Source organism: Zophobas morio, unplaced genomic scaffold, assembly GCF_036711695.1.
Source record: "Zophobas morio isolate AGI-343-1 ecotype UQ-CSIRO unplaced genomic scaffold, CSIRO_AGI_Zmor_V1 ptg000412l, whole genome shotgun sequence".
NCBI lineage: Eukaryota > Metazoa > Arthropoda > Insecta > Coleoptera > Tenebrionidae > Zophobas > Zophobas morio.
In genome coordinates, this window is record NW_026972516.1 from 52,106 (window position 1) to 69,881 (window position 17,776).

A 17,776-nucleotide genomic window follows, 5' to 3' on the forward strand; every position below is an offset into this window, starting at 1 on the left:
TAACAGAAAATTATTAATAAGGACTAACGAATAATCAGGAATAATATTCCTGAACTACTATGTGTATACGTAAGTGATTCGGCCCATAAAGTTTCCGGCTAAGAAGAAACGACAAAGTTTTCAATATTTTTCAATGTGATCTTCGCTTTGCAACACTTATTATATCGGTAATTAACTTTTTAAACCCCCATTAAATAGTCTAAAGTTTTTTTTCATTATGAGCATAAACGGCCGATATTACTTCACTACCTTCGTTAATTCTCCTTTTCCTAAATCCAATTTCAGGTTTGAAAGAGGAGTCGCTAGGTCTGAAGTCTGGATTGTAAGGCGGATGGTTCAGTTCAGTAATGCCACACTCACGAACTGTAGCTTTAGCAAATGCGTCGGTATGAACCGGAGCACTGTTCTGGAGATAACTCATATCTCGCCCAAGCTTCCAAGCCGTTCTTCTTTAATGACATCAAGCAGTTTGTGTAATAAACTTGCGTATTACATCCCATTTGCGGTGGTATTCCTCTCTGAAAATCCGCTATCAAAGTGTCCTTGAAAGCGCAGAAAGTTGTGGTCATAATTTTGGGTTTGCCTTCTTGCTCTCTTGGTGGGCGTTTCAGCCCGACGACTCCCCTTTACTGATTTTCTTTTTGATAAAGTATCTTAATAAGGATCCATGGTTTTCTCTCTAGTAACCACGGACTAGATCACTCTTTATCATTTATCTTGGAAAAGCTTAAAATATTTATAATAGCAACCCAAACGCTGGTGTTTAGGAAGTTGGGCAAGAAGTTTGGGCACACACCTTGCGCTTACCTTTGTCATATGTACATGGTCTTGAATAAATGTGGTTTTTAAAAGATTTTTAAACGTTATTTAAGTGCACTGACACTATGTACTCTAGTAACCGAAGTATAGTAAAGATTATTCGGTCCAAAAACTATATTGTAAACATTAATTTCACTAGCCCAGAGGCGCTACCCAACGCGAGAAGCAAACCATCCGCAACCACGCGATAAAAGAAAAAGATATTTCGAACCGAGACAGAAGCTATAGCTAGCTTATATACATAATTTTACAACTTAGCCCTTCACTAAGTTATAGGCACTTACTGACAGCAGATTCTACAATTTCTTTAGTTTCTAACGGTGAACACCTAATACCTTTCATCTAAAAATTTTGTATTTTCCAAAGTGATCACCTTTACGTGGATTATCTTAAATAGAATTGCTTAACAAATTGGTTTGGCCATTCTTTCACTTGTAATAAAAGATGGCGAAAATTCGCCATAAACATATTTAAACGTTGTTTACCCCCTGCAGGTTTAACGCTCTCTTTAGTACAAAACATTTTAATTGATCTTACTTCAAGTTTAAACATTTTGCACAAATTCTTAACTCGACGTCCCCTAGTTGATTATTATTTTGACTTCTGAACAGATAACGGATTAAATTATTTTTTACAAGCTACTGAGAAATGAAAGTACTTAATAGTAATTTATCCGCATCTTTTTTAAGTAGGGAAGTCTGGGAATTTATAGACCACTTCAAGTACCTACAAGGCTACGGCAAAGAGATTCAGACCTTTATTGTTGGCGCAAGCTAGTTTAATTAAGTTACTCCGCTCTCTCTTTCAGTGTTACCTTAGAGGCGCTAAAGTTAGTAAGAACTACGCTTATATGAGCCGGAAATAATATTAATAAAAAGGTTTATTATGAAAAGTGGCCTCACGTGATGTTCAGTTGGCTTCAAGCTTTTAGTTATCAAATAATCATTGTTGTGGCAGTCACACTTATTTTACATTTATAAAATAGCTGCTATAACCTATTTACTTTTAAAATTTTTCTGACTATTTAAAATTTATGTTGAAAATATTATAGTATGTAAACATAAGCTAAGCATATTTTTTAAAAAAAATTTCCCTTATAAAATTATTGACAGAATTAAATTAAAAGACTTCTTATTTTGACTTTGAATATAAACCTACATTTTAAAATTATGTAATTTAAACACTTAATGAGAATGGCTAACTTAAAAGCCTTTATAAAAAAAATAAAGTTATATATGTAACGTCTAAGAAATATTTTTTTATAGATGTAATTTTTCGCCAAAAAAAAGTGTCTTTTATAAAATATGGTCTCGGATATTTGCTCAGTTGACTTTTAATAGTTTTTTGCCAAAAATTAAAATTTTAATAGTTAATTTCCCCCTTTTTTATAAGAATATCCTAAATCCACTTTTACAAAAGCTAAGCAAATTACAATAATTTTTCTTTTTATAGTTTAACGGCTTTAATTTTTTAGGCTTTTTCCTTCAATTTACCTAAGAATATCTACAACTTTAAAGTTTACAGAAAAAAATAAAAGGCACACTAAGAGATCCCTAACATTTAAAAAAAGGTGTACGTGATTTCAAAAAAGTCAGTTATTTTTAAACAGTAACAATATTTACGCTAAACAAAAAACCTATTGGGTTAAAGTTTCTCACTTTTAGTGGTCAAAAAATAAACTCCTTTGCGCCTTCTTTTAACAATTTTAATGAGGTAAAGTACAATATTTTTAATGATTATTTTTAATGTTTTTACCGCAAAAAAAATTATATATATACATATTAAAATTAAAGCCAAACAGGTGCATTTGGGATTTAAGTTTTTAAAAAACTAGTTAAAAAATTAACGTGTCACCCGCTCCCCCGGATCTCTGCATGCACACTTTATGTTTTATTTATCCTTCAAAGATAATTAAAATTAAAAAATTCAGTAGGCATTAAAATTTAAAAAATGACACAACTTCCCGGCAAATGTGGCAGAGCTTGAGCTTACCAAGATTTGGATTTTAATATTTTCGTAAACAAGTTAACATAAAATATAAAAAAGAAAAAGGTAAAAATAAATCAATTTTATTTAGCTGAAGATTTTGACGACTTCAAAACGATTCTTGTGAAATTTATAAAAAACTTTCTCAACTAAACCAAAAAATGAAGCAATTATTAAAACTACTCATTTAATTGAAAATAAAAAATAAATCTTAATAAGAATAGGGATAATACCCGAAGGTAATTAATAAAAGAGAGCAGCGCGGTGGCTAAAATTGAAGAGAAGAAACTCACAGCGTAAAACTTCCAACTATACTCGTTACCATAAAGGGCTTTTCTCAAGCCCCTTAATAAGTTGACTGTCAACAATAAAACATAGTGGTTACGTAAATTAGTAATTATATATATTAAAAAAAGCAATTTACAAAAAACAAAAACATACAAAATTATTATTATATGAAAATAATTATTTTAAAATATATATCAAATGAATATTATAAATAAATAATAAAAAAATTAATATAAATTTAATGTTGAAAAAATATATTAAATATTAGTAAAGAAAATAATTTCAATAAACAAATATAATAAATGTATAAAAATTATATATATATAAGCTTCAAGCACCTCCAAAAGCAACTTCTTTTTTCCATTCAACGCAGCAAGCATAAACCATAGTGCTCAATAGAGACAAGCAAAAGGAAAGAAAAGGCACACAATCCGTAATATACATAGAAAACTTAAGCTTTGTAAATATTCCTGTAAACATAAATAATTACAAAAAAAAAATTTCATGGTAATGATTGTACTATTTATATTATTTATATACAATAAATACATCAAAAAAAATTTATAATGCCATCACAGTTGAAAATGAAACTAAATGGAGTTTACTATTCGCTTTATGAGGTGTAAGCCTCTTAAGGCGTTTAACAACTTTTGGATACTATAACCAATGTTATTATAGTATTATCAGTATTATATCAAAAGCTAATAAATTAAGCCTCTCACTTATTAAAAAATAGCACGCTGTTTTATAGTTCTTATACAAAATATTTCTATTACTTCAGCAAAAAAGTTATATAAAAGTTTTGACTGCTTACTAATAACAATATTATCATATAATAATGTAAAAAAGCTGTAAATAACAAATAATATATTATTTTTTATAAGTTTTTCTATAACAATATCATTATAACTGTTAAAAACCCTTGTAATGAACTTTTTATAAAAAAGATTATTTAGTTGTTTTACTAATTATTTATATAATATATAAATATAGTTACATTATTAATACAAATATAACTAATAAGCTTTGAAAAATAAAAAGTTTTTTTGTAATATGAATAATTAGAAATAAATTTTAAACTTTTTTGAATGTTAAATAACGCTATAATAAATTTATCTTTATAGCTTTTATAAAAATAAATTTATTTATAAGTAAAGCTCTACTTCATTAATATAATCAATATTATTACTAAATTAAATTTATTTCTCCATAAAACTTACGAAAAAGTCTAAATATAAAAACCTAAGCCAATGGGAAACGCCGTCATGGTGGCCAGTATATTAGAAACAGCAAACAAATCCAGCGCGTTAAGGTCACAGCTGGCAAGAACGACTAATGGGATGTTGAAAACAAGCAGTAACGCACGTGATGCATAAAAACTAGCGCGGGGAGGAAGGCGAGGAGACAGCACGCCAGAAATCGAAGCGACTATGGCAATCATACAACTTAAACTTAGTGTAAAAGATGATTGATAATAATTGTATTATATTTATTATTAATATCAACACTCCAAAGGATAGAAGTATAAGTATGCTATTTATAAAAAGTATTCTTATATTGTAATTACAGAGCTTCATTAGCAGTATTAATGGATATAATAAATTTTCACAGCGTTACCCCCTTTTCTCTAAAACATTCTTTAAGAAGTACTACAAATCTTATTAAGTAAAAATTTTAAGTAAGGACCAGGTAAGTTCGATATTTTCAATATGAAAAAGGCCAGAATTTTTTTTTATAGGAATGTGTATTTTAATTAAAATAAGAAAAGTAAGTAAATAGCCCAAAAAATTAAATTTAGATAAATAAAAAATTGTAATAATGAATTTATTATAAGTAATTATAAATTTATATAATTCTTAAAACTGCAATTTTTTATAAATAAAAAAAAGTTATAATAAAACCAAACTAACAAACATTAAAAAAAATTATTAAAAAAAAGGCAAAGAAATTGTATTCTTTCAAACCTGTTTACTAACAAAATTTTTTTTCTAACGAAACTCTTTTCGATATTAAAAAAGTATAAACTATTTTTTATGCGGCTCAATATATAACTTACAAGAAAAAAGTCTTTATTGAAATATAAAAAAAGTAAAATAAATAATAATAATAATAAACGAAGTAATTTGATTATTTAATTTATGAGTTAATAATAAAATAACATGTATTTCATAAAGCCTCGTGTTCATCCTCACACGCGGTATGAAAAGGGTTTTAATTCTTTATTAATTTTAAAAAGCAAATGTAATTGTTTGGTACCAATTCCAAATAAATTAATATCATTACCAACTTTCTTTAAGAAAAATAAAGTCTGCAGGATACAATTTTTTTTTAATTTTAAAAGGTTTATAAAATATCTACGTTGATTTAGTCAATCGCAAGCCCAAAATGTATTATTATTTATGGTAGGTACTAAGGTGGGAACGAACTGACCAATAAGCGACAGTCTCCAATTTTTAGCTCTTTTGTAAATGCTGCCGATTGGTAACATCGAAGTCACCAGTAAGCTTATTCACTATTTTTAAAGCGATACAGAAAGATGGTTTAAAAAAAATATTAAATAGAAAATAGAATTTTACTGCAGCTTTTTTTTATATATTTTTAAAAGCAATACACTATAATTGAAACAAAAGAAAGGATGCCTATATTTCTACAAATAAAAAAAAAACTGTGAAATTCCAAAAAATAACTTTATTATTTACTATTAGTAAAATTGTAGTACAAAAGCTAAAAAATATTATATTACATAAAAGTGGCTAAAAAAAGTAATAAACATAAAAGCAATAATTCAATAATTTAAAGAATATAAAAATTAATAAATAAAATATGCAAAATCTTATTGGTTAATAAAAAAGAAGGAAAAAACAATAATTAATATTATATTATAAGAAGCATAACCAATACATACCAATTCCATTCTGCAAACTATCCAGTGCAGAAGTTCCCATAATAAAAGCAGAAACGACGAGCAAAAGTCCCATAAAAGACTTTACAACGAAGCCGCTAATGAATACAAAGTAAAAAAAAAATGAAAATGCATATGTAGAAAATATTTTAATATATACTAAACTTTTAATAAATATATATAAATATACTCAAAAGTTTATGTGTAAAAAAAAAAAACAGTTATAATATAATAAGTGTTAATTTATAAGTATATAAAATAACTTCTACCTAAAAAGTTTTAAATCAACTTGAAAGCTAATAAAAAAAATAAACCATTTCACACTTATTTATATTTATACGTAGAAATATATTAACATATTATTAACTTTGCTTAAGTTATAAAAAAAAACTGTAAAAACTTAATATATGTATAATATATTAATAAAATAGTAAATCTACTTAAAAATTATGTAACATATAAATATATATATTAACTTTTAATAAAAAGTTATAGATTTCTCATTTTTTTTTAAATATAATATTAATAATAATAATAAAGTAAATATTTAAAACTATAATATTTTTTGTAGTTCTTAATACTATTAGTAATAAATATAAAAAAAAAAGGATAAAATCAAAAACCACCAATGAATAATTGTTGATCTTAGATTCTACCAATTTTACGTCAAAGATAAAACAAACAATAAAAATAATATATCGTCTAGCAGTTAATTAATTTAGTCAATTTATTTAACATTTAGTAGCAGTTTAAAGAATAATTTGCATATAAAAATTTTTAATAGCAATAAAAATTATCAATTAGCACAATTAATACCAAAAACGATTATAATAGTAAAAACATGTAAAAAATAGTAAAATGGTTAAAGTAACGATTAGATAGTAATAATGATAAGTAATTATAATGATAACCACAATAATAATAATAAATAAATAAATAAAAAGTAATACGGATATAGAAAAAGCTTAAAAAATTAATACACTAAAAATACACCAGTTAATGCTTTTGATCCATAACAGCAATTCTATAAATAGTAATAAACAGCTATACAAAGAGTATATAAAAATTAAAAAAAAATTATTACTATTTATTTCTTTGCTATTTTATAAAAAAATTATAAACAAACAAAATTTTTAAATGTTACATAATCGTAAATTTTAATTAAATATTAATAAATTATAAATTACAAAAATAAAAAATTAAAAAAATTTATTTCTAATATAAAAAATTAATAAATTATTAAAAAAAATAAAAAAAATTTTTAATAAATTTTTTTCTTTTTAGAATATAATTGTATTAATATAAAATAGTTTATAAATATCAAAAAAACTAAACTATTTTCTTTTATATAATATTAATAAAATATAAAAATATAATAAATTATGAAATTAAAAAAAAGTATAGTTTTTACCAAATTTTTTTCTTTTTGTAAGATAATAATAAATTTCTATAAAAAAGATAATAAAAAAACTAGAAAAAAAATATTTTTTACTGAATTTTTTCTCTTTAAACCTAATATAAATAATTCATAATAAAAAAAATAAATTATAAAAAAAAAGTTTATATATAATTTATAATGAAATTTTGAAAAAAGATAATACGTTTTGTGGGGCTCGTATTCTGAATTTATAATGTAGAACACTCTCAATATTTCATTGGTATTTGCATCGGTACGTCCACTCAAAAGTCCAAAAAGTCCTTCACGTTTAAGGATATATAATAATAATTATGAAAATAATAAAAAATATATGAATATTTATTAAAATTATATAAAATACTACAAGAAGTATAACAATAATAATAAGTTATAAATAATTTATTATTAATAACAATAAAAAAATTATAAAGTTAAAATATTTAATTAAAAATGTAAAAAATTAAGAAAATTATAGAAAAATTATAAAAAAGCGTAACAATAATAAAAAGTTATAATTATTTTATTAGTTTATAACAAAAAATTAATAAAATTTAAAAATTTTGATAAAATATATTTAATTGTTATTTATATTATACAAAATACTTTAAAAAAGCATCACAACAATAAGTTATAATTTTTTATATTTTTATAAAATAGAAAATATACAAATTTCTATAAATAACAATAAAAAGTAAAAATAAAAATAAAAATAAAAAAAATAATTAATATATAATGAATAATAACTTTGTATAAAAATACTTATAAAAAAGCATATCATATAATAAATTATATTTTTATTAATTGATATATAACAATAAAAAATAAAAGAGTTAAATATATATTACTATATAAAAATACATAAAACTATATAAATTACTGATAAAAGCATAACAAAAAAATAATTAAAATATTTTTATTTATAAATAACTATACAAAAGTTAATAATATATGCGAAAATACCAAAAAAAGAAATAGAAAAATATGGAAAAAAAAATTAAAATGTATATATATAAAAGTCAATCAAACAAGCATTACAACTAAAATGAAAAAAAAATAGTTATTATTATAAATGATGAATAGATATAAACAGAAGCAGAACAAAAAATTAGTTTAAGTTTTTATATTCAAGATAATACTTATAAAAAAATAACAAAATATTATATATATAATATATAAAATTTATTAAATGTATATAAAACATTAGAAACAAGCATAACAAATAAAAAATGTTTAAAAAAAATAATAATAAAACATGAAAAGTAAATAAAATTATTAAAAATACTAATAAATAAAAAGTAGAACAAAAAATTCATTGAAGTTTTTATATTCAAGATATTAATAATTAATAATATAATAATAAAATATATAAAAGTTAATAAAAATAAGTTCATTTTTATATTCGATATACAAAAATAATAATAAAATATTAATTTTTATAAATTTATGAAAATACAAAAAAATATAGATCAAAAAATTCGTAAAATTTTTATTCTAAATAATAATTAATAAAAAAAATAAGCAGAGTATAATTATAGAATATATAGAAAAGCTAATAATAATAAAAAAGCAGAAGATAAAATTGTTTTAAAAAGTTTGCTTATAAAAAATTGAAATAATAACTTTCTGCGCTTTTCTATATTTAAATATATAATAAAAGTTTTTATTTAGTAATTTTTAATTTTTTAATTTATTTTTTATTATTATTTTTAAATAAATAATTTATTAATTCAAAATAATAATAAAAAGTAAAAAAAGTAAAAAAATACCAAACAAACAAAAAATAAATATAACAATAAAATTCATCAACGAAGAAATGAGCGCTCCTCTGCGGAGAATCTGTTTTAAAAATATAAAATATAAAAATATCTATTAAGTTAACTAGTAGAAGAGAAAATTCGCTACTAATTTAATATCATTGCCATAATGCTGTAAAAGTTATTAAGTATAATATTATTACTATTAAGCCTTAAAGGATACTTGCAAAATTATTATTAAGTTTTAAAAATTATTTATAAATAATTATTATTATTATAATGTGATAAGTTTTTAAGTTTTGAAAGATATTTATAAATTAATATTATTATAATGTTGTAAAAGTTTTTAATAAGCATGATCCTATCATATAAAGTCATATAAAGTTTTTAAATATCATTATTAATTATTTTTATAAGATGAAAAATTATCAAAATAAAACTTTTTTTTTTCATTATCATGATGTAAAATTATATATAAATAAATATTATAATTATGTAAAAGTTATTGAACTAAAAATTTTTCAATAAATTATAATTAATAGAACCAAAGTAAAACTTTGGAAAAATAATATTAAAAAATTAATTTTTACTAAAAAACTATAAACAATATATTTAAAAAAAACTTTTTAAAAATAAGATATAAAATTTTTTGATATTAAACAATTTTATAAATAATAAAAAATTAAACTTTTTAAAAATTAATAGAATGAAAACTTTTTGTGTTTTACTAAAATATTATAAATCTTAGACAAAAAGTAAAACTTTCTAATAATATAAAGAAATAAAAAACTTCTAGCTTACTATATATTAATATGTAAAAAGTAAACGTCTGATATCCTACATAAGTACTATAAATAATATATAAAAAATTAAAACTTTTTAAAATCCTTTATATCACAAAAAAAAGCATAAAAGACCTTTTTATTTTCGGAAGCCCACGCCTTCTGCCAGAAACTTTCGGAAAAGAGTGTCACGCAGAGAAAAGCAACGGGCATCACGAAAAGAGAAGAGTAGCCCCATTCATTGGCCCCTCAAGGTTTATTATTTAAGTTAATAGCCAAAAAAATATTAATATCTTAAAAAACAGAAAATCGAAGTTTCACGTTTATAATAATTAGAGGAAAGATAATACTAAAAGTATAAAGAAAAAATATATATAAACTATAAAAAATAGCTGCAATTTTTATTTAAAAAATAATAAAATAAATAGTATATATTTTAACCAAAACATCTCAGTTTAGCAAATAGAGGTATTTATTAAAAATGTGTTATCTAGCCAATAAAAATGAGAATAAATAATAGTTTTCAAACAATAAAAAAATTAACTGAGTGCCTTCTTTTTACTTTAATATTAAATTAAATAAAAAATTTCGTTTGCAGATTGAATTCATATGAAAGATATAAAAATATTTTTAAATATTTTTGTTAATTTGTAAGCCAGAAATACAATGAAAAAATTATAGCAATACTTTTAGTTAAAGCGATAAACCAACAGAATTAGTTAAAAAATACCAATCAAAACAGAAAAGTAAATAATATTCATTAATTATTTGTTGTAATTTTTAACCCATGAAAATTTACTTAGTAAATATCGCATTTTTAACTAGTAAAAATCTAAAAATTTATTAAACTTTCAAACGGACGAATTATTATAAACCAGTAAACTTTAATTAATAACAAGTCCTTTCGTAGCAAAAACAATTACAACGTTTCTATGACGTGCTTTTTAGTCAATAATACTAAATAGTACCAAGGTCATGTCTTCTCTAACCAACAAAAGGTTTTTTTTAATCATTTAAAATCAATCTTAACCAAACAAACACCGCTTGGGAGACGAAAAACTTTGTTTAGTATATTTAACCAATACAAAATGCAAGTTTTGTTAATAATGATTTCTAGTCAATAAGTAAAAAAAATAAATAACCAATAAAGTAGTTATAATTTGCCGGTATATCACAAAAACTTTTATGAATTCTATAAAAGTTCAGTTTGACTAATTGAAAAAATCATTTTTATAAATAATTTATTAAGCAGTGACTAAAGTGTGGTAACTTTAGTGCGAATAGTAATATTATTATTGCAAGCTGCAAAAGTTTTTAAACACAATTAATTCAATAAAAATTAATAAAAAAATCCAAAGTTATTTATAAATATTAACTAGTAAAAACTAAAATTTTCGAAAAATAAAGCCTTTAATTATAAAAATATAACTTAAATCATTAAAGGTTATAAATATTTAATAAAATTAGTTCAAAAATATAAAATACGGAAATCTATATAAAAATTCCGTCTTCACAACACGTGCGTACCAAACAGTAGCTTTTTTGCTATAAATATTTCAAATGCTCAACAAATAAAAAAACGTGGTCAACACATCATAAATCACTATAAACGCGAAAAAAAAATCTTTTTAACAATTAATAAAGTTTATTTAAATTAGTATTATTACTCATCTTTTTAAAAATTATTAGCAAAAAATATATAATAGTAGTTAATGAATTGTAACTATATAAATAATTTTATAAGTAAAAAAATAATTACGCATAATTTATAAACTAAATTTACTTGAATTTATTAAAAACAGCAAAAAACGGTATAAAAATTAGTTTTTCAAAAACAAAAAAAATATAAACAATTTAAAAAACTTGAAGCTAATAAAATTTTATACGTTTCTTTTAAAAATTATATTTAAAATTATAAACCCAAAAACTGGCTAATATTTTTTTCCTGAAGCGAAAATTTCAAAGTAATAAAAGTGTACATCGCCACAACAGAAAGTAAAACGAGTACGACTGAAGTATATAAAATTTTTTCTTAATAATTATATTTATAATAATTCATAATATTTTTGAATTTGATAATAATAATAAATAAGATTTTTATAATCAATATTTATATAAAAAATAATATATAGTAGTTATAAATAGAGTTATAAATAATAAGTAAATTGTTAATAAAGAAATATATATATTTTTTTTAGTATATAATAGTCTCTTTGTAACTTTTGGTGCAAATCAGAATTTTCAGAGAAAAAAAATAAAAAAAAGTTATAATTAGAATTCAGTAGTGTTTGTTTCAATGAAATTAAATAAATTTAACCAAATTTTTGATAAAAAATACAAAAATAAAAATATTTTAAGTAAAAAATTAAATCAGTTTATATAAATTATTAAAAATAGTTTCCCAAAATAAACTTAGTAAACTTATATTATCTTTTTAAAAAAGTAAAAGTTATTGCTTTTAACGTGCAATGTTTTATTTGATTAGCTGAAGTTTAGTAATCATTAAGAAAACCGTTTTTTTGATTGGCTAAATGTTCTAAAATTTAATCATTTTTTGATTTACTTCATTGAATTTACTTAAAAGATAAATAAAAATTAAATCATTTTTGCTTTAAGTAAAAATAAAACTTTTATAGTATTACTATTCAAATTATTAAAATCAGTAAAACAAATTTTACTATAAATTAAAAAGAACTTTCCATTTTAAAAAATTTCATACTTATTTTTTAACTTCTAAAATTTAACAACTTTCTTGATAATAAAAAAAATTATTATTATAATTTCTTTGAATTTCTTTATTAAAGTATATTATATTCCCAACTAAAAACATAAAAAATATATTAATTAGTAGTAAAGATATTAAAAAAATTAAAAATTTGAAAAAAGCTAAAATAATCAAAAATTTATAATTAATATATTTCAAGTTACTAACAATTTATAATAATTTTATTAAAGAAAACTAAAGTTGTTATATTTATAACTAATTTATATTTAAATAAATATAAAAAGTATTAGAAAATAAAGACCTTTATATTAAAAAAAATTGTTGTGCATTTTTTATAGTAAACAAAAATTGATAACTAAATTTTAATTACTACTTCGAATAGGAAAAGAAGTCTTTCATTATTATAATATTCTTTGGAACTTTTCCTTTATTACTACTTTTTTACGTTCAGTATTTAAATTTAGTATTTAATTTATTTTGATAAACTTTTTTTAAATATAATATAACATTTTATTGCCTTTATTATGTATTACTTTTCTTAAATCTCTTGTATAATTTATTTTTTAATTTTAAGGTTATATAAAATTTTATTAATATTAATTAATTTTTTTTTTATAAATTTTTAAAATCAGTATTTATTAATATAAAATAAATTTATAAATTCACAAATTAAATTTTCCATAACTATGAAATAATGAAGTTAATAATTTTAATTTTTTATAATTACTAATAATCTTCCTTTAAACTTGTATAAAACTTTTCAAAATAATTTCATAAAAAAATAAGAATAAATTATTTTTTCCTTTAAATTAATAATTTAAAATTAGTTTTTAATATTTTCTATTTATAATTTATAAAACTTTTTAAAAAAGTTTATTTAAAAATTTTTAATTAAAAAAAATTACTATTTACGTTCAAATATAAATAAAATGTAATTTTATTTACTTTTAAATAATAATTTGAGATTAACAGTTTCCAATTTTTTTTAATTACTAATAATTTTGTTGTAAAAGTAAAAATCTTTTTATAAAAGATTTTATAGAAAATTAAGGAAACGAATAATTTGCTACTTTTAATTAATGATTTAAAATTAATAAAAAAAAAATTATTACTAGTTTGTTTATAAGTTTCTTAAGGTTTAAAACAAAAAATGTTTAAAACTATTAATCTCAAATCATTTATTGGAAATTAATAAAAAACGTTTTAAATATTATTTTTTTCTACATTTCTATAATAAATTATATTAAAAAACTAATAAATTTTTTAAAAAAAATATTTTAACGATAATAATTAAATACTGAAAAATTTTAATCACAAAATTCAATTAAAAGATAAAAATATTAAATTTTTTAAAATAAATTATAATTTCTAAATTAAATTAACTTTTGAATTTCTATAAAAACTTTTTATAACGGTTATATAAATTTTTAAAATAAAAATTAGAGATTATTAATCTTCAAAACGTTAATCAAAAGTATAGAGATTAGGTTTTATTTATATTATATTATAAAAAAATAATAAACTTTCTTCTTTTTTTTAAAATTAATTTTTTTAAGAGTTTCATAAATTTTTAATACAATATTTTCACTATTAAAGCATTTTAAACTTCCAATCTCAAATTTTTAAAATATACGTTTTGTTTATATTTAAAGGTAAGTAATTTTTTTACTGTATACAAAAGTTTTATTATCGATAATTATATTAATCTCAAATAATGAATGAAAAATAGAATAAATACTTTTTATTTATATTAGAAATAAAACTTCTATAAAATATTATAATAATCTCAAATGAATAATTAAAAATAAAATAAATAATTAAAAATAAAATAAATTTGTTCTGATTAAATTTAAAATTAACTAATTTTCTTATAAAAAAAGCTTGTATATATAATTAAAGTATACTTATTATGGATAATTATATTTATCTCAAACCAATTATAAAAAGTAAAAATAAATTACTTGTAATATATATAAATTTTTTAATTAACAAGTTTCATAAATTTTAAAAACGAAATAAAATTTAATTAAAATATATTCAAAACTAATAATCTCAATTCATTATTTAAAAGTAAAAAAAAATTCGTTTTATTATATTAAAAAAAAGTTAAACTTCTGTTTCAGATTTATCTTTTAATTCTCTGTAATTATATAAATTTAAACATTTCAAATTTCTAGAACAAATTTATTTTTTTATTATTAGTTTAAAATCTTTAATATGTTAATTAATAAAAAGAAATACAACAGTACAAATTTTAAATTATTAATATATAATAAATTTTTAATTAAATAAAACACAAATCAATAGAAATTACTAAAAAAATAAACCACAAAATTTTATTAATAAAAAAATTACAATGAAAAAACTTTATATATATAATAAATTAGGGTTAACAAGTAAAATTCAAAAAAGAAATTAATATATTATACAAAATATTATAAATCAGTTGTAATTCAAAAAACTGCAAAAAAGTTTTAAAATTAATAAAATTTAAAAAAGTTAAAATTAATCATTTTTAATTATAAAAAAAAAACATGCAATCAAAACTTTTTAATTTCTCCAACCCGCAGCTTGAATCCGATCAGTCATTATAGAAATTTTGAGGCCACCAAAAAAAGTATAACCCATCGTGGTCGCAGAGATGATAATCAGCATTAAAATGTAAAAATTATCTAAATTATTTTATAAAAATTATAAAATGTATATGTTTCTATAATTAATAAAAACTTAAAACACAATTTATAGTTATGTATAAATTAATTTCGAAGTTTCCCACTGTGATTGTAGAGATGGTAATCAGGAGTAGGTTTATATTATTACATAAAAACACAAAGACAACATATAATTATAAATTAAATTTAAATCTATATAGTAATGTGGTATAAAATATTAAACAAATTTAAAACATTTAAATAAAATTAATTTAAAATTTTTATAATTACAAAAACATAAAACACAATTTAGAACTGAGATAAAATAAATTTCAAAATTGAATTAAAAACAATATATAACCAAAATTTATCTAAAAAATTATTGAAAAAAAATTAAATTAATTAAATAAAATATCTATAGCCAAAAATATAAAGTTGATAAGTAAATAGACAAACTGATGAAATAAACACAAATTTAATTAGTTACACTTGTTGACCATATATGTTTATAAGATTAATCTCAACATTTAGTAGATTCCCAAATAGTATATATATATATATTCTGTTAGTATAAAAAATTTAAAAAAAAATATTTTAAAATTTATAAATTACTAAAGTTAATTAATAGGTATACTCATTGACTTTATATTTATAAATATAATCTCAACATTTCGAAAAAATCTAAATAGTTTTTATAGAAAATCCAAAGTTAATCTAAAATAAATAGAATAAAAAAAATTTAAATAAAAATGAAATTAATATAAATAACTAAAGTATAAAAAAAACGCATAAAATAAATTAAAATAATTATAAAGTTGATAAGTCAAAACTGACGAAGAAAAAATTCAATTACTTTAAGTTTTACTAAAAGACTAAAAATTAAGTTACATAATAGTGTATAGGAAATTTCATATATAATCTACTAAAATTTTTATAAAAAGAAGGAGAAAGAAATATATATAAAAATATATATCTTTTTAAGTCTATTTGAAAAAATAAAGCTTAAAAGTTAAAATAAAGATGAAGGAAAAGATACAAATTTATTTTTTAGTATATTGACTAAAAATGTATATATTATTTATAATTGATTAAAAAATCTAAAGAGCAAATTGTATATAGTGAATTCAAAAGATTAGTACCGATGCGAAGCACATGTTTGCAAAGCTTAGTTATTATGTTTAATTCAACGACAATAGACACTGAAGTATGGAACAAACTTTGACAAACAACTAAGACCTGCGTTAAAAGTCCAAATCTTATTAAAAATATAAAAATTTAGCGAAATATCTATTAGAAATTATAAATTAGTTTATAATAAAAATAAATTTATTATAAAACGTTTAATTATATTTAGTATACCGGTTTTTGGCGTAATCGGAGAGAGAAAGGACGTTAGGATACTGTGATTGAGCCAACTCCCCAAAATAAGCAATAATAATAATAGGAAATGCGCAAGAAATCGAATACATAAAAGTTCCTAGTAAACCAGCTCTTTTTTAGAGGAATTTGGTAAAAAAAAAAAAAAAAGATAGTTGAGGTAAATACAAAGAGTACAAAAAAGCATAGCTGGCAGGCAAGGTAAGGAGCCAAGATCCCAAACTTGTTGCAAAATAGCTATAAGCAATAAGCCAAAGTCCTAAATTCCAGTAGAATAAAAGCAAAAAAGTTAGCTGCAATTCCATCTATTAAATAAAGTTAGAAGCCAGAAAAAACTGCTGATTAAATAATATAAGTTAAACAATTAATTATAAATAAATATAGTATAATAGGAAACTGCCAAGAACTTAAAAAATTATTAACTATTTATTAAAACTAGCAAGAGCTAATAACCTTGAGTACCCCTAGCGGTTATAAACTCTTCAGTACTCGAAGGAAGCTCTTTAGTAAAAAGAATAATAACAGTTAATAATAATAAAATTTAAGTATTAGGATTATTAAAGGGAGAGAAGTACTTTGGTAGCGGCAAAAGAAGCCAGCCAAAATCCCCATGAACACAATGGAGGCCACAGACACACCTAAACTTGTTTTAGCATAAACGCTTTCATAGAATTCCGGATCAGCGTTGAGACTAACTGCCCCTCTGATTAAAATCGAAAAGCAAAAACATTTAAATATGCCACAAAACATTTTGCGACAGCGAAGCAGTTCTCGCTTACTCTGAGGTAGCGTAGAAGTAGGCATATTCGTCACGAGAAATACCAACGCATGACATTTTTTTTCACCGGCATAATGCAAACCTCAGTGCCCCGCCATTGTACTCTTCCAAAAGAAAGTAAAATGAACAATAAAAAGTAATCATATATTAATATGTATGCATTATTAAAAGAGAATCGCATAGATAATTAATTTTTAAAATTTATTAGTTATAGTTCTGTTATTTATACAAACAGATATTATATTAAAACGCATTTTAGTGTTCATAACAATTAAACTGTTAATTAGAGTTCCAATT

The 17,776-nt window shown here is 20.6% G+C and overlaps 1 protein-coding gene and 1 long non-coding RNA gene across 2 annotated transcripts; both read right to left on the minus strand.

Moving 5' to 3' along the window:
• Positions 1–2,888: 2,888 nt before the first annotated feature.
• LOC135120710 (uncharacterized) lies at positions 2,889–16,786 on the minus strand. The gene is made up of 13 exons (XM_064045051.1): positions 16,684–16,786; positions 16,464–16,579; positions 15,238–15,345; positions 11,869–11,958; positions 10,084–10,196; positions 9,179–9,248; positions 7,597–7,693; positions 5,999–6,093; positions 4,474–4,521; positions 4,336–4,425; positions 3,432–3,563; positions 3,039–3,163; positions 2,889–2,954 (listed from the first exon to the last, which is right to left on the minus strand). The coding sequence occupies exons 3-13, from the start codon at positions 15,326–15,328 to the stop codon at positions 2,889–2,891; spliced, it is 1,017 nt and encodes a 338-aa protein (XP_063901121.1). The 5' UTR covers positions 15,329–15,345; positions 16,464–16,579; positions 16,684–16,786.
• Positions 16,787–16,883: 97 nt separating this feature from the next.
• Positions 16,884–17,527, minus strand: LOC135120702 (uncharacterized). The gene is made up of 4 exons (XR_010278698.1): positions 17,481–17,527; positions 17,277–17,404; positions 17,155–17,202; positions 16,884–16,960 (listed from the first exon to the last, which is right to left on the minus strand). It is a non-coding gene; the product is annotated as an uncharacterized LOC135120702 (long non-coding RNA).
• Between the last annotated feature and the right edge of the window lie 249 nt (positions 17,528–17,776).

Coding starts and splice junctions, on each gene's coding strand:
- LOC135120710 (XM_064045051.1), bottom strand. CDS start 15,328: ATGCTGATTATCATCTCTGCGACCACGATGGGTTATACTTTTTTTGGT. Junction 4,426..4,473: donor TCGCCTTCCTCCCCGCGCTA/GTTTTTATGCAT, acceptor ACATCCCATTAG/TCGTTCTTGCCAGCTGTGAC. Junction 3,564..4,335: donor GGCGTTTCCCATTGGCTTAG/GTTTTTATATTT, acceptor TTATGTTTACAG/GAATATTTACAAAGCTTAAG.